At 35.7% G+C, this 17593-nt stretch overlaps 9 protein-coding genes across 9 annotated transcripts; 6 read left to right on the forward strand and 3 right to left on the reverse strand.

Moving 5' to 3' along the window:
• Positions 1–447: 447 nt before the first annotated feature.
• RPL42A (60S ribosomal protein eL42) lies at positions 448–1223 on the reverse strand (the record flags this gene model as incomplete). Its single annotated transcript, XM_003670834.1, has 2 exons — positions 448–764; positions 1220–1223. 2 exons carry the CDS (start codon positions 1221–1223, stop codon positions 448–450), a joined length of 321 nt encoding a protein of 106 aa, XP_003670882.1.
• A 688-nt stretch (positions 1224–1911) lies between these two features.
• On the reverse strand, positions 1912–2145 carry NDAI0F03220 (uncharacterized protein; the record flags this gene model as incomplete). Its single annotated transcript, XM_003670835.1, has 1 exon — positions 1912–2145. One exon carries the CDS (start codon positions 2143–2145, stop codon positions 1912–1914), a length of 234 nt encoding a protein of 77 aa, XP_003670883.1.
• A 281-nt stretch (positions 2146–2426) lies between these two features.
• On the forward strand, positions 2427–5804 carry RIA1 (GTPase RIA1; the record flags this gene model as incomplete). Its single annotated transcript, XM_003670836.1, has 1 exon — positions 2427–5804. The coding sequence occupies one exon, from the start codon at positions 2427–2429 to the stop codon at positions 5802–5804; it is 3378 nt and encodes a 1125-aa protein (XP_003670884.1).
• A 367-nt stretch (positions 5805–6171) lies between these two features.
• Positions 6172–7278, forward strand: IBD2 (Ibd2p; the record flags this gene model as incomplete). Its single annotated transcript, XM_003670837.1, has 1 exon — positions 6172–7278. One exon carries the CDS (start codon positions 6172–6174, stop codon positions 7276–7278), a length of 1107 nt encoding a protein of 368 aa, XP_003670885.1.
• Positions 7279–7399: 121 nt separating this feature from the next.
• NDAI0F03250 (uncharacterized protein) lies at positions 7400–8650 on the reverse strand (the record flags this gene model as incomplete). The annotated part of the gene is made up of 1 exon (XM_003670838.1): positions 7400–8650. The coding sequence occupies one exon, from the start codon at positions 8648–8650 to the stop codon at positions 7400–7402; it is 1251 nt and encodes a 416-aa protein (XP_003670886.1).
• A 438-nt stretch (positions 8651–9088) lies between these two features.
• Positions 9089–11086, forward strand: BNI5 (Bni5p; the record flags this gene model as incomplete). Its single annotated transcript, XM_003670839.1, has 1 exon — positions 9089–11086. One exon carries the CDS (start codon positions 9089–9091, stop codon positions 11084–11086), a length of 1998 nt encoding a protein of 665 aa, XP_003670887.1.
• A 758-nt stretch (positions 11087–11844) lies between these two features.
• On the forward strand, positions 11845–13758 carry SKO1 (Sko1p; the record flags this gene model as incomplete). The annotated part of the gene is made up of 1 exon (XM_003670840.1): positions 11845–13758. One exon carries the CDS (start codon positions 11845–11847, stop codon positions 13756–13758), a length of 1914 nt encoding a protein of 637 aa, XP_003670888.1.
• Positions 13759–13832: 74 nt separating this feature from the next.
• Positions 13833–14906, forward strand: FMP41 (Fmp41p; the record flags this gene model as incomplete). The annotated part of the gene is made up of 1 exon (XM_003670841.1): positions 13833–14906. The coding sequence occupies one exon, from the start codon at positions 13833–13835 to the stop codon at positions 14904–14906; it is 1074 nt and encodes a 357-aa protein (XP_003670889.1).
• A 702-nt stretch (positions 14907–15608) lies between these two features.
• On the forward strand, positions 15609–17201 carry PSD1 (phosphatidylserine decarboxylase 1; the record flags this gene model as incomplete). Its single annotated transcript, XM_003670842.1, has 1 exon — positions 15609–17201. The coding sequence occupies one exon, from the start codon at positions 15609–15611 to the stop codon at positions 17199–17201; it is 1593 nt and encodes a 530-aa protein (XP_003670890.1).
• Positions 17202–17593: the final 392 nt, after the last annotated feature.

Genomic DNA, 17593 nt, shown 5'->3' on the forward strand with positions numbered 1-17593 from the left:
TGTAGAACTTAGATATTAGCAACTACAACAGTTCTGGTTCTGTCCTTAAGAAAAGCCGAAGCAAACCCAGATCAAATATACCAACCTATCTTGTTCACTAATATCAACAACGCCAAGTGCCTGTTTTCCAAATTTCATGGAACTTAATTTTCCAACTTTTTCACACAGAGAAGGGCGCGAAGAGAAAAAGCAAAGGCGAGATTCAAACAGTTAGACATTCTTAATATGAAGACATGAGAAAGCAAGATTTGATCATAAGGGTTTACTATAATTTATTAGCATTATCATTATCGATAATGAAGGAATTATTGTCGTTATATACTTATTTATCTGCGTATGTATGTAAATCGAAGTCGTTTATTTTAGTTTTTATTTTCTTAGAAAAGAGATAAAGTGAAGTAAAAAATATCTAAATGGTAAACAATAATACAGTACAGTACAATACACTTAGAATTGTAAAGCAGCACCCTTTTGCTTCTTTTCACCACCCAATTCGAAATGCTTACATCTCTTCAAAGTTAATTGAGCCTTGGTCTTACAGTTAACACATTCCAATCTCAAAACAACCTTCTTGGTAGTCTTAGCTTTCTTGTGGAAAATTGGCTTAGTTTGACCACCGAAACCAGATTGTTTACGGTCATAACGTCTCTTACCTTGAGCAAACAAAGAGGCCTTACCAGCTTTGTATTGGGTAACCTTGTGTTGGGTGTGCTTACGACAGGCTTTACCTTTACAGTAGGTCTTTCTGGTCTTTGGAACGTTAACTATTTCGTAATTAATATCATTCATCACCATAAATTCAGATATTATTTTATTGTTAGTAACTTGCATACTTGTTTATAATATATAGGGGATTAGTATCGACAACAAATGGGTTACTTTTCTTGGCACGCTAACAGAATGGAGGTTACTTCGTTTATTCTTTCTACCATACTTTCCTCAATTTCAGTTCATTCCAATAACATATATTAATTCCTTTCATAAGGACCATTCTTTGTTGTTCCTTTTTATCAATTAGGTTATTTATCTATTTCTTTTTTGTGTTTTGCTCTCATTAACATTTTGTAGTAATTCTATAGAATGATTTTCATGGGACATCGGTGTCCTATTTGTTCATTCATAATATGGTCTTTTTTGGATTTTACAGATTAGCTCTCTCTTCCATTACCTCATTGCGTTCGTTCCGATAGATCCTAACTCGTACATTTCTTTTACATACCCATTTTGACTGTTACTTCTTGTTAATCTGTGGAATTTCAAGAACTCTTATCATCAAAAACTCAAATACTGTAGTAAAATTCCACTGATATTATTGAGTATAGTTTTAAGCTTACTTCCATCTATTTTGGGTATATTGACCGTTAATGGGAGGGAGCTCACGTGGAAGGGTAAGCTTAGAGCAACTCCTGCTGCGCTGAGGCACGGCAAGTTGAGCCCGGTCAAGCCAAGCGAAGCCAACAGTGGGGAACCGTCTCAGCGTCTTCCATTCGCGCTATCTCTCTCTCGCCCTTTGGAAGAAGATCCCGATGCCCGGTTCCCCTTTTGGCCCTGCCGAGGAAAACCTCGTGGTGGTGCACGCGTGGTAAAAATATATAAAATAAATAACAAAAAATGAAAAGACAATGTACGGGTGTAAATATCCTACGTCACTGATGTACAGAAGCTATGTCTGGGTCTTACAAACAGTCACAATTTTAGTCAAAGGAAAATCTTATAGAGAACCGATGAACTTCCAGCTATTTCGGTAGTATTAACAACAGTTCAACATATATAATATGGCCAACAACAGCTAATATGCAACTTTCTTAATCTCTTCCTATATGGCTGTGCATATTTATTTGAATAGTTTAATCGTTTACTCGATGTGTACTGGAAACAATACCCCAAGTATTCATAGAACGCGATTCCAACCTAACCCTTAGATAATCTTTGTGTAGCTGTATCTATAACTTCCCCATCGTCCACGTACACTAAATTTTGAATATTTTCTCTTTGATTAAATGGGTATGCACATTTGTCATTGGGACACATTACAAAGGCATAGTTCTGTTGGATTAAACATTTCTGTAATGCTGTGCCACATTCGGGACAGTCTTTAACCTGTTTCGGTGGAGGATATGAAGCTTCTCCCTTTTTACCACCCATTATGAGAAATATATAAATATCGAATATTATTATAGTTTGCTTGTTATTCACTTCCCCTGGGTCTCAGAACCTATTACTTGACAATTCTTTAACTCTTTTATCTTCGTATAATTCGCAGCTCATCTTAAATTTTATCTTGAAAAATTTCACCAGCATAAAATATTTCATTTAAATTCCTAACGTTAGTTAGATCTAAACAAAATAAGGATGGTCTCTCACACAACAGAACATCTCTCGAAGAAGAACAAAAGACAGAGACAAACTAAAATAAGCAAATTACAATGGCAAGAGTCGGACCAGATACATTCAAAAGATTACAGAATGATCCATCATGCATAAGGAACGTCTGTATAGTCGCACATGTGGATCATGGTAAGACATCCTTATCAGATTCATTATTAGCTTCCAACGGTATCATATCTCAAAGATTAGCTGGTAAAATTAGATTTTTGGACGCAAGACCAGATGAACAATTACGTGGTATTACTATGGAATCATCAGCTATTTCATTATATTTTAGGGTCTTACATAAACAGGATGGGAAAGACGAACCATTGGTTAATGAACATTTGGTTAATTTGATCGATTCTCCTGGTCATATCGATTTCTCAAGTGAAGTTAGTACAGCGTCAAGATTGTGTGATGGTGCTATCGTGCTAGTTGATGTGGTGGAAGGTGTTTGTTCTCAAACTATAACTGTCTTGAGACAATGCTGGACAGAAAATTTAAAGCCTATATTAGTTTTGAATAAGATTGATAGATTGATTATGGAATTACAATTGACACCACAAGAAGCATATATTCATATGAATAAGATTATTGAACAAGTTAACTCCGTTCTGGGGTCATTCTTTGCAGGTGAAAGACAATTTGAAGATGAAGAATGGAGAGAACAATTAGAACTTAATAAAAATGCCAAATTTGTAGAAAAAGATGATTCAAATATCTACTTCAATCCAATGGATAATAACGTGATTTTTGCCTCAGCAATTGATGGATGGGGATTCAATATTGGTCAATTAGTTAAATTTTATGAACAGAAGTTAGGCGCAAAGAGAGAGAATTTACAAAAAGTTCTTTGGGGTGATTTCTTCATGGATCCTAGAACTAAAAAGATAATTAACAATAAAAGTCTGAAAGGGAGAGCTTTGAAACCATTGTTTGTTTCGTTAATATTGGACAATATTTGGAAAATTTATGAAAATGTTATTGTTGAAAGAAATACTGATATGATTGAAAAGATAACGAATGCTCTCCAAATCAAGTTACAACCTCGTGATTTAAGGTCAAAAGATGACAAACAATTATTGAAAACGATCATGGGTCAATGGTTACCAGTAAGTACAGCTGTCTTATTAACAGTCATTGAGAAATTACCATCTCCGTTGGAATCTCAGCATAATAGATTAGATACAATTTTAGGGAAAGACCATGACAAATCGCTGATTGATCCGACCTTACTGACCGCTATGGATAAATGTGATAGAGATGGACCCGCCTCGTGCTTTTGTTCTCCAAGATGCTTCCATTCCAAGGGAAGAATTACCAATCCAGACAAGTGGCTCCCATCTACCAATGACCTGATTGAAAAAAGTAGAAAGGCGAGAGAAGAAGTGTTGAATGCAGCCAAACGCGCTGAAATGGTTGAAAAGATGAGTAACATGAATGTCACGGATTCCCAGAAGGAACAATCAGAGGAAGTTGATAATTTATATACAAGAGCTCAAGATACTGTCGTAACGCCTGAAGTTGAACCTGAAGTTAAACCTAAGAAAAGATTTAATTCTGAACCAATGAAAAATACAACAGAAAATGATTCTTTCCAAATTGTGACTGAGCCTGCCCCTGAATTCGATTTAGGTTTTGAATATGAAGAAGATCCAGAAGAAGACCCAGATACTGCTGTTGATTTTAATACAGATTTTGTTCCAGAAATAGATTCAAGTGATCCTCTGAATTCTTTATTTGAATACGAAGAAGACGATCCTTTCGCCCCAACAACAGATACCGCTGCTTTACAGGATGGAAATGAAGGTGAAAAGAAAATAGATGATGACCTGTTTGATGAAACTGACGAAGTTTTGATTGCTTTTGCTAGAATATATAGCGGTTCCTTGAAAATCGGTCAAGAAATTTCCGTTTTAGGACCTAAATATAATCCCAAACATCCAAATGAACATATTCAGAAGGCGACTATTACTAATTTATACCTCTTCATGGGTAAGGAGCTTCTCCCATTAGATGTTTGTCCATCAGGAAATATCGTTGGTATTGGTGGGTTAGCCGGGAAAGTCTTGAAAAACGGTACTTTAGTCGCAGAGGGTGTTCAAGGCATTAATCTTGCTGCAGTTGATTTCCATACGACCCCTATTGTTCGTGTTGCTGTAGAGCCAGCCAACCCTGTTGAAATGAATAAACTAGCTCGTGGTTTGAAATTATTGAACCTAGCAGATCCATGTATTGAAACATATATGACTGATACTGGTGAACATATCCTATGTACAGCCGGTGAATTGCATCTGGAAAGATGTTTAAAAGATTTGAAAGAAAGGTTTGCTGGCATAGAGATTAGTCATTCCGAACCTGCTATTCCATATAGAGAAACGTTTTTGTCAACTTCTGATATGAATCCACCGAAGAATTCTAATCTAGGTAGAGGAATCACCGAATTGACTTTAGGCCCATATAAGATGAAGCTAGGAACAGTTCCATTATCTGAAGATGTTACAGATTTCTTAGATAAGCATGAATCCGTTATTAAATCCATCTTAAATGGTTCTACAGGCCATTTTGAGAATCAGAAGGGTGCTATTGAACAGAGAATCTTTCTTGAAAAATTACAAGAAGTCCTAGAGTCAGATGAAAAGAATAAAGGTTTATATGGAGATTACCTAAAAAAAATCGCAGCTTTGGGACCTCACAGAACTGGTTGTAATATTCTTGTTTCAGAAAATGAGTTACTAGATAGTTTATTCGACTCTACTATTCATGGTAAGTTTGAATTTACAGATTCTATACTTAATGGGTTCCAATTGTCAGTCAATGAAGGACCTTTAGCAAATGAACCGGTACAAGGTATGTGTGTTATAATCGAAGATATACATATAATGGATGATTCAGAATTGGTAGCTATTGAAGATCCACATTATCAAGTTGATATTCCAAACTTGTCTGGTAGGTTTATCACAGCTACTAGAGATCAAATTCATGAATCATTCTTAGATTGGTCTTCAAGAATAATGTGGGCTATGTATACATGCGACATTCAAACATCTGTTGAAGTTCTGGGTAAAGTATATGCTGTTATCCAACAAAGACATGGGAAAATCGTTTCTGAAGAAATGAAGGAAGGTACTCCTTTTTTCCAAATTAGAGCACATATTCCCGTAATAGAAGCTTTTGGTTTAAGTGAAGATATTAGGAAGAGAACGTCAGGTTCTGCACAACCTCAACTTGTTTTCAATGGCTTTGAATGTATCGACATGGATCCATTCTGGGTTCCAACCACAGAGGAAGAACTAGAAGAATTAGGTGATACCGCTGATAGAGAAAACATAGCACGTAAACACATGAATGCTATTAGAAGACGGAAAGGTTTATTTATCGAGGAAAAAGTTATTCAAAATGCAGAAAAGCAACGTACTTTGAAGAGAAATTGAAGACATGTTATATATCATTTATTATATATATAGAATTGACTAATCTCACACCCTACCACATTACCAGACCATCCTCACTTTTATATCTACAGTTATAATCGTTCATAATCCACATTGTTCTTTTGAATGTCTTTTAGCGTCGCAAATTTCGCGACGTAATTAACGATTGAAATTTTTCAGACTTAGCGATGACAAAATTTTTGAAGATAAAGATAAAGCTTACAATTTTGACATTTATTAAGAGCGTTGAAATTCAACAAATTCCACCAGAAGCTATAGTATTTGAAGCATAATATTCGCACTTACAATCGATTTTACTTCTTTAGCAAAGGACTTGCAAATTAGTGCAAAAAAGATATTTTAAAAAATGAGTAAATCCTCAAAGAGACATGATACTTCAATTGAATTAGTATCACAGAATGGTCCCATACCCATTAATGTAATGATGCAAGAAGGTGTTAAGGCACTTACAAAGATCTTATCAAACCAATTGCAAGATAGGAAAGTATTTGATAATCCTCAACAATCGATGCAATTTGTTATCAGGAATGGAGCTAATAAGATGTCAAAGGTTAATCTACAAATTAATAAAACACGGAAGAAGAAGCAACCATCAAAGCAATCTACTGGTGAGGAAGGTGCTGATATCGATGATGATATCGTTGAGTTAGATAATAAAAGCAACTATCATGTCAATGGATCAGTAAAGAGTTCAGAAGTGCAGAGTGAGAATAAGGATGAACTTTCAGACGAAGAATATGATGATCCAGAACTTCATCTTGATGCAGATGATAACGATGATGGTGAAGCTGAAATCATTTTTGATTACGAAACGAACGGTGATGATACTCCAGAGGGATTAAGTGCTCGTATTTCTCAAATGATAGAATCTGTGTTACCTAGCGAGTTTCAAGCTGAGGCCCATGGAAGACTTCGTGCAGTGGTGAATGGAGATGAACTAAATATTACAGAAATAGATGATGACGATGAAGAAGATGACCTTACTACGAATCATGATAGTATTGCTCAGATAGGGGTACGACATAATCACCATTCATCCCCAGGTCAAAGAGAACATATCAACAACAGTGAACTCAATCATCAGCATCATCAGCGTCATCAATCGAGGCGACATGAAGGAATAAATGAACATGAAGAGATGGACGACGATGCAGGAGAAGAGGAAAATTCTGAACATGAAGGATGTTGCCCGCATCACCAGCACCACAATCAACTTCGAAATTTTAGAAATGGCAACTATCATGATTATAACTATCCGACTGATTCATATAATAAACCGAATTTCTCAATATTACTTGATCAAAAAGAGCCTGCTTGCATGTTTTGTGAATATTATCTAGTATTTGGAGAAGCGCCTCGAAATATGATTAAATGGTATAATCGAATGTATGGTTACAGTCGTCTACCTCATTCTAATGATAGAGGGTATCATGATCGAAAAGGACAACATTAAACAATAAAAATTAAGAAAACTATTACAATTAAACATATATTGATACCTCTATATAGCCCATATTATTTAATGATAAAAGTTTGATTTATTGCATGAAATGATCCGTTGAAAAACTTATTATTTACATATATAAAGGGCCCATAAACGTATTATTTACGGCTCCACTATGACGCTTATCCTTTCTAGATTCATATTCGTGTAGTACCATGCACATACAAGTTAAAATCTGTGTTTCCCAAGGTACATTTAAAATTCCATTTCTTAAATCAGGGTTATTTTCAATATCTGTATCATTCGACATTTCACGAATATCTAGATTTGCTAACCTCAGGGTTCTTTTTTTTGGTAGTACAGTAGCCTTTTCATCTGAATATTTCGCCCAAACAGGCATAAAACCGAGCGGTCTCCTTCCCGTAGTCGATGTCCTAACTTGTTCATCATATTCTTCGATATTAGAAGAAGTCATATACGATGGGAATCCATCGTCAAGAACTAATAATTTAAAATTTGTTGAACCAAACGGTGATGCAAACCCAGTGGTACCATACCATCGAAGATTCATCCCTGATACAACAGTATCACTATGTTTCCTTTGAGAATAATTAATCATTGGAATATTTTGGAACTCTTCATAGAACACAAAATTATGTTTACATTGATTATAGTGCACAATTTCTCTGTACACGGTACAGAATTCAATTTTGAAAATCGTGAAAGAATCATCTTTAGCTTTAAATATTTCTTCTCTAGGATGCCGTATCTTGGATTCATCTTGTTCATTTAATTTCTCATTCAATGACAAGTTACTTGTCGAAATATCATTTTGGAAAATTTCTTCTTCCTTCGCCAGGTCTTCCTTTGTCATTATAATGTATTTATATATTTTCATTACTGGAGTTGATTTATTGGAAAAAATTGACTTCATTACATTTGATGGGATTAAATGGAATAGAGGTATCCCCAGGCCGTCTTTCAAATTAATATTATCAAATTTCCTCTTATTATGCAAGTATATCTTGAATGATTTCTCACTAGGGAATGCATAAAATCCTCTAGCAAGTACGATTGACGTTAATGGTATGGATCTCCTACTATCGAATTGAGGACACCTATTCACGAACCCTCGTCTTTGTAAATCACCTATCGTAGAGGTATCTGAAACGAATGTAACATTGTCGTCATCTTCAGCATCATTCATGCCATTTTCAGATTCAAACATAGTTATTTGATCATCATCAGGTGCATGAAATGGCATATCTTGGGATGATTCCACTCTTCCTCCCTGTGTACCTACATCATAAGGATCAGTAGCAGAACTGTGTGCATTATCATTTCTTCGACGATTACCAATGATTGCTCTTACTCTATCCATTAGTAGATCCGAAGTACGTACGTACGTAGTATGTTTTGATGTATGATGCTTGACCGAGATAGATGACTATCTAACTCGCCAGATATTTGGATATTGAAGCAAGTTTTTTACGAAGCAATATTATATACAGTTTACAATCTATAACCTAAAGACTCAAGATGACTAATGGTTATAACTATCCTTTTCAGTCTGTCAGTCCTTCTCATCTGTCGATGCTTATCATATCCATTTCATGTTTGATATAGTTGATTTACGGGTAACATTATTTATTTTTATTATGAGCGAGCGATTTTTTTTGGTGTTGTTTACGTATGGACTATTATCATAATTGTGATTATGAAGATAAACGTTAATAACAATTTTACAATTTGATGAGCAACAATTGATAATCAGAAGCAGAGGATATAAACAGTAGGACCTTTATTAGCAATAGCAAAAATGGGTCTCGACGAGGAAAAATTAAAGAAACGGTTATCGCAGATTGAGATTGATATCGATGAAATGAACGCTATGATCGATGAGAATTTACAACTAAACAAACCATTCGTCGAGGGAAATATTAACCATGCCGATGGTTCAGATAGTAATAATCGAGAAGAAACTGAAGAAAACAATCAAGAAGATGAAGCTTTACCAGAACAAAACATTGACCCTCAGGAAGATGATGATTCAGAAACCGCAGTACCTGAGATTGACGTTGATATTGCTACAGACAGTAATAATCAAATGAAACCAGTTGATACTCAAGAAACTGACGCTTGGGAAGACGAAGAGAAAAAGGAAGAAGAGATTGAATTTGAGAAAGAAGAAGCAGAAGAAGAAGAAAAACACGATGAGGCAATTACTGAAGCTAACGAAGAGCTGAATGAAGGTGACTTCGAAGATGTAGTTTCAGAGACAAAATCACAGCCAGCAACTGGGGAAGCGCTACCGGTGGATGGAAACGAAAGGGATACACAAATACCTGATTCACAGAGCCAAGAAACCGAACAACCAGAAAAGAGCCTGGATTCATCATCCGTCAATGGAGAAAATGCTGAAGATATTGATCGTGACGAATCATACGAATACGAAGAAGTAACTGTAACAGATTCTGAAGAAGATGGAGAACCTGAGGCTGAAAGCGAACAACAACAAAAGGTTGATGCTACGAAATTGATATTGCCTCAATCATATACAAAGGACGGAAATGTTAAACAAGACCTAGAGGATGATGAAGAGACCACTGATGACGACTCTTACGAATATGAAGAAGTTACAGTGACGGATTCTGATGAGGCAGCTATTGGACAAGGTGAAGAAGATGAAGCTGAGGAACAAAGTTCCAAAGACGAAGAAGCTAAAAAATCTGACCCTGAATCAAATGATCATGAAAATAATGAAAAAACGCCAGAAAAGGAAGCTACCCCAATTTTGGCAAAGACAGTTGATAACATCACTCCAAGCGACGTGGGAGCACCACTACCTGAAGATAATGAGGCTCCGAGAGCAAAAGATAGTGGGGTTGATTTATCACTTAAGCTAGAGCCTGAGGTATTGTTAGCTGCTCGGGATGCCAAGAAGACTCTACCTATAACGAATCCATTTAGTTCCAGCTCTAGAAAATCTGTAGAAACCGAAGCGGAATCATCAATTGCTCCAGCAAATCAAGAACCAGAACCCAATAGTGTACCATCACCTTCCCCAGTATTAACGCACCAAGGCAAAGTATTGGAAATGCAAAAAAGACTGTTTCAGCAATCCCCTGAATTACAAACACCGGCAAATTTTGAAGATAATAACAACCCATCCAGAAGTATAAGGTCTAATAACAATAGTTTTACTACGAGAGAAAAACTCCCAAAGAACTCTCATTTTAACGATAATAACATTGATTTAAATAATGAATCAAAGATACATCTACCAAAGAAAGCTACATCGTCACAGAATGCAAAACCAAAAAGTGATATCACATCACCTGTTATTGGTGGTAAACCACTTGTAGATAACAACGGGACAAGACGTCCGACGAATCCATTCCGTGTTGTATCTATCAGCAGTGATAAAAACAGTGGTAATAACAGTAGAAAAAGTAGCCAACCAAATAGTCGTATATCGTCCATAGAAAGGGAAGCGCCAACATCATCTTCTAATAGATCTATGGAATCAGAGGAGGAGGATGGAGATAGTATAACGAAGATACAGAATAAATATGATCAATTGGTTTTAAAGTGTACTAAGTTACAGAAGGAAATAGATTATTTGACAAAGATGAATCATCAAGGGACTTTGTCAATCGATGATACTAAGAAATTGAGCAAGGCATTAGAAAAATTGCAAGAATACTTGGATCAGAAAATGAAAGAGAAATATGAAGTGGGTGTTCTACTAAGTAGACGTTTGAGAAGGGAGATTAACTCGGGAGGGAACGGTGAGTTTTGGATAGGAAGAAAATGACGATGCCGTGCCGTTTTGAAGAGGCATTACAGCTATGTAACACTTAATTAGACAATATTTATTAATATATATATATAGAAGACTTTATAACAATAAGATACCTTTGTAAAAACATATGTTTTATAAACATATGTCCCTCCCCCCACCTTCTTGCAGGAAAAGGTGTTAGCTCACCCCACACACAAAACACACTCACTACATTTATGAAAAACAGGCGGGCCACCGCCACTGGATCGGGATCCCACCCCAAATGGCCCACTCAAAACGTGCGATGTTTGCTATTTTCTCGTCCTCTGGGCAAAGGCCAATTTCTCTGCCTTGTTCCCATTCCGCAAAGCGAATTTGGAATTCTACCTACAAAACGTAGAACAGATACCAACATAAACAAAAAAGAAAGACAGAGGTTATTGGTCTTACGTCAAAAAATAATATCTATCAGATATATTTTGGAAAGGAAAGCATCTTTTTCTTTTGCCGCTTAATTATATTCAAGAAGTATCTTATATAACATTTGTTTGAAACAATTCGGGTCTTCAGATATTAATTTTCCCCACGCACCATAATTGTCGTTCCTATTTTATAGAACAACTTGACAAGAAAACAACAAAAGAAAGAATAGATCAGCCGTCTAATCGGTACAAGGGCACTTCTAACCTTTAATACTGGAAAAAAATACCCTACAACTAGTTTTTACCGAAGTCTCACTTTCGTTGGCTCTTTTATTACTAAATATATCAACATAAATACGTCTGGAAACGATGTCCGCTCAACCTAGTGCTACTGCTTCCTCAGGAGGTGTCTCATCATTTGATCTAGAACCAAATCCTTTTGAACAAAGTTTTGGTTCAACTACAGATCAAACTAAAGATAACCTCTTGAAACAAGCAACTTCAGCTTCTCAACGTCAGCCCTCTTTACTTTCTCTCGGGAATCAACAAAATTACTCTTCAAGAAATAACTCATATTCAAATACAACCACACAAAGTTTTAACAATGATAAGGTGCCAGGTCTTAGCATAAATGATATGGCTTCTCTAGGTTCATCAACGAATCGTACTACTACGACGACGACGAACAACAATACCGCTACAATAAATGTAGATGATGAAAGGAAACGCCCGTCCATTTCTTTAGGTCGTCCCAGTTCCATTACAAGTCCACCTCTGTTAACACCAGGAGGATCCAGACGTTTACCACCTCTATTATTATCTCCTTCATACGTTCAACAGGCAAATTCTAATCCATCATCTTTAATGGCACCTACATCCGTAGGCTCGTTATTAGGTTCCACCACCTCTCCATTACTTAATAATACGAATACTAGTAGTGCAAATAATAATGAGAACAATACCACCACTACCACAACGAATACAAATATAAATACCAATCCGACAGATACCAATCCACTTCAAAATAGACAATCAATAGAGGGACAATTATCAAGTATTATATTTAACTTACCAAAGACTGGCTTAACGCCAAATGAATCCAGTATAAGATCAGGGTTGACTCCTGGGCTATTAAGTCAAAATTATTACCCGATTTTACCCTCTATTAGTCAAAGTCCAATACCATCCTCCTCTATTAATAAGAATGTGAATACTACAGAACAGAATAATGTAAGTAATTCAATGAATGGTGTGCCTTTTACACCAGGGATGACATCTTTATTAGGCTTTTCAAATGTTATATCACCTCCTTTGAATACTCAGGAGAATGCTTCACAACAACACCAACAGCAACAACCACATTTACAATTACCTCAACAACGGCAGCGACAGCAAAATCCGAAGACTTCATCATATATTGAAACTGGTGCACCTATGACGATGATAGATCCAAGGACAACAACACTCAGTGCCAAGAATGCTGTCAATCAAAACCATGATGATGATAATAATACTATCACCACTGGCAGTATTACTAAAAATAAAAATTCATCGACCAATCAAAATGGTCCTGCTGCTCCAAAGAAGAGAAGGAAAAAAAGTACAACCGCATCAACAAACGCTGTGAAGAAAGAACAAGAACTGCAGCAACAACATCAACAACAACAAGATACAAATGAAAACACCACTGGCAACACGAATACAGATTCACAGACATACGACGAGGAAGATCAAGAACGGAAAAGGAAGGAATTTTTGGAAAGAAATCGTGTTGCCGCATCAAAATTTAGACAACGTAAGAAAGAATATATCAAGAAGATTGAAGGTGATTTGAATTATTTCCATAATGAATATGAAGATTATAATAATATTATGAAAATGTTCTTAGGTCCACCGTTGTTGTCCTCCTCCTCCTCTTCTAATGTTAATGGGAATTCCAATTTAAGAATTGGTCAACACGAATTTGATTCCAATGGTTCATCATTGATTAATAAGTTGGAGAATTCAATAATGAAGAATGACGGGCAATCTTCATTAACGATTTTAAATCAAATGAAACAAATACTAATATCGACGAAATACTACGAGCGTGGTGGTAGAGACCCAGTACGTGAAAATATTTCGGAAATTGGAAATACTGCAAATTTTAATAATACAGATGATAGTAGAAATAACAGTATCAGTGGACCTAAGAATACAAGACCAGATATCAAACAAGAATCACTTGGTTCGCGAATATCTCATTTATTTGATGGACCTGACAGTAATACTGATAATAGATAATAGTACTAGCAACATTTGAATGTTTTGTGAGGGATTATATAATAAATAAGAACTTAATATCTGTATAGACTGTAATGTTTTATTTTTATTTTTTCTTTTCATTTGTAAAATACCGTGATTGCAATCACTTATTATTTTTTCAATTGTATCGATCCGATTTGAAGGCCTCGATCCGAGATCGGCCGACTAGAAGAAAAATAAATAAGTCATTTGAATCATCACCATCACAAGAGAAGCATGACCTTCATGATTTCAGTTCAACAACTCAATCTCGAACATATATAAGTAAACTTACTTTTGAAGAAAACGATTCTGCAACTCAATTAGCACTTCTGAACGAAGAAGTAAGGGATTGCGCAATGAGTTATAGATATTTGCAAGATGTTAGAAAGATTATCTGCATTGGACGCAATTATGCTGCCCATATTGCTGAATTAAACAGTAAGACCCCCAAGCAACCCTTTTTCTTTTTGAAACCATCATCTAGTATAATTACCCCAATTACTCAGGCGCACCCACGTCGTGATGATTTACCCACTGGTGCATGTTTCCATGGGTTAAGAGAAGATGGTGGTAATCCCTCATGTATTTATTTACCAAAGGGTACGGATGTACACCATGAGGTTGAGTTGGCTTTAATTATGGATAAATATGTATCCAATGCACAGGTAGGTGATATCAATGCGGGGAATGTTTTCGACTTGATTAGAGGTGTTGCCTTATCGTTTGATTTGACTGCAAGGAACATTCAATTTGAGGCGAAGGATAAAGGGTTACCTTGGTCTATTGCTAAGGGGTTTGATACTTTCTTGCCCATGTCACATTTCATTCCTAAGGATGAATTGAGTAAGGACAAGGATAACTTACAAGATGTGTTTAAATTGGTTTGTAAAGTTAATGGAGAGGTAAGACAGAATGAATGGAGTTCCTTGATGTTGAACCCATTAGAAAAGATTATTCAAGTTATTTCAACTACGATGACTTTGGAGCCTGGTGACATTATCTTGACAGGTACACCATCTGGTGTTGGACAGATTCAACCAGGAGATGAAATCAGCGGAGAGTTATTTTATGGTGATAAACAACTGGTTGATATGAAATTTGATTGTGAAGAACGTCCGGGACCATATGTTTTCACAGAGACATGATCTTTGTGGAGTTGTCGTCCAACGTCCACTGCTACATAATACATATAGATATTACTTGTTGATATGAATGAATGTAATCTGGCAGGGACTGCGCGAACCATGAAATTTACAAAATATGTACGTGCGAGTGTGCCCGAGGGGGACAGACACAGAGACAGACAGCCCGCCTTCGCGCTCTCGCGCCCTCGCGCTGTCCCGTTGAAAATTTCAAATTTCTTGGAACAGCGATTGTGTACGTACGTAAAAGCAAATAAGCAAATAAATAAATAAATAAGCAGTTGAAGACAACGAAATGGACACGGCGCCAGGGTCTTCTTCCGATCCCATCACCTTTCACCTTCGCCGTGTGCCTGGTTGGTTAAACACTGGTGCCGCTGTAGAGTACACACGAACAATGTCTTTCTTATATAAGAGGATAACAAACAAAGTGAGAACAACAAACACACATCTTTACCAGGAAAACCGTAAAGATTGACAGCTCCACAATCCTCTTTCTCGAGGCAATTTCATATATTGTTACAGAACCTGATTTAGTATTGTGCGGATAGAGAGAATTTCAATTCATAAATAACTGTTATTAGCATCTTTTCCAAGAAACATCGTCATTACCTTAACTGCTATACTCCTACAGAGATCTTTATGGCCATTCTCTAATTGATCTCCATATATAGTAGCACTACCTACATTACACTTTAAAACAACATGATACCAATGAAAAGCGCACTTGCACAGGGCAAATCTATCCTTTCAAATGGATCTCCGCTTTTAAAAGTATCATCATCATCACGCTTCCAATTACGTGATAGAACAGCCATCCTATGGAACCGGAAACTCTCAAATAAATTCTCAAATAAATTCTTTCTAACTTCTAAAGATTCCTCGGAAAGATCAAACGAATTCGTAGTGAAACATGCAAATAAAGCCGCTGCCACCGTATCAGATCATCAAAAACATGTCAGTCCATTGACCATGAAATGGGCTGTCTTAACCGGTGTCACCATAGTAATCGGTACCATCCTCTTAGTGTCGAGAAATGAACTGGATGAACCAGATCGAGAGCAAAAGCAGAACCAGGAAAATAACAACAATAATAAGAAAAGATATAAGAGAATTAAAATATTCAATAATAACTGGTTATTCTTTTGTTATTCTACATTACCATTGAACGCAATCTCAAGACTTTGGGGGAAAGTAAATTCATTAACCTTACCCCTATGGTTACGTCCTATTGGTTATAGATTTTATTCATACCTTTTCGACGTTAATTTGGATGAAATGATAGATCCAGATTTCACTCATTATGCTAATCTTTCAGAATTCTTTTATAGGAATATTAAACCTGAAGTGAGACCAATTGAAACCGGTGGGAACGTCATTGTGTGTCCAAGTGATGGTCGTGTCTTGCAAATCGGGATAATAGATTCAGATACAGGTGAAATTGAACAAGTGAAAGGTTTAACGTATTCTATAAGAGAATTCTTAGGGACTCATTCAAATCCATTAATGTCTAAGAGTGAATCTACTTTAGATTTAACCGCAGAGGAAACAAAACATAAAGAATTCGCTAAAATTAATGACTTTAAACTGGCACAGGGAAAATATGAAGATGGTTGTGAATATATAAATATTGAAAATGAAGGTGATAAATCTGTCAAGGAATTTAATTCAGGTCCATCAAAGACTGTTAAACTTTTAAGTGAATTATCCTTAACTTACCCATCATATAGATTTAACTCTTTAACAAAATCATCATCATCTCTATCAGCCTCATCTACAATAACGGATCCCGTAGATACTGAATTATATTTTGCAGTTATATATTTGGCTCCAGGTGATTATCATCATTTCCATTCACCAATAGATTGGGTTTGTAAAATTCGTCGTCATTTCCCAGGTGATTTATTCTCAGTTGCTCCATATTTCCAAAGAAATTTCCCCAATTTATTCGTATTAAATGAACGTGTCTCACTCTTAGGATATTGGAAATATGGGTTTTTTAGTATGACACCAGTAGGAGCCACAAATGTCGGTTCCATTAAATTAAATTTTGATAAGGAACTAATTACAAACGTAAAGAGAAATAAATTAAAAGATCCTCATATTTGTTACGAGGCAATCTATGAAAATGCAAGCAAAGTATTAGGTGGAATGCCATTAATTAAAGGTGAAGAAATGGGTGGATTCGAATTGGGTAGTACTGTGGTATTATGTTTTGAAGCCCCAAAGACTTTTAAATTTAATATGAAAGTGGGGGAAAAAGTCAAGATGGGTCAAAAATTAGGTACCATTGAATGAAAAAGACAAAAAACAATACAAACATAAAAAGTTCTGCATCTCAAAAGTTTATCAAGTTCTTTTTTGTTTTATTCCATTTTAACCTAAATCTATTATTATATATTATATTCTTCCTTTTTTCTTTATAAAATCTTATATCAGTCAATTAATATATTAATTATTAACATTGATTTTCCTCTTTTTAAAATGAAGATATATCCAGAGCAACAATTAAAATACCATCAAAATTCTTTACCAACTATTTTAACGCCCTTCCCGAAAATTATATCCAGTATTTTATGTAGAAACTGCGACAAAATTAAACCCCTTTATATAAATGTTTTTACATGTTGACGACAAGAAATATATAATATTGAATATATATTTCAATACTCTAAATAATATTATATATA

This window comes from Naumovozyma dairenensis, chromosome 6, assembly GCF_000227115.2.
Source record: "Naumovozyma dairenensis CBS 421 chromosome 6, complete genome".
NCBI classification, from domain to species: Eukaryota; Fungi; Ascomycota; class Saccharomycetes; order Saccharomycetales; family Saccharomycetaceae; genus Naumovozyma; species Naumovozyma dairenensis.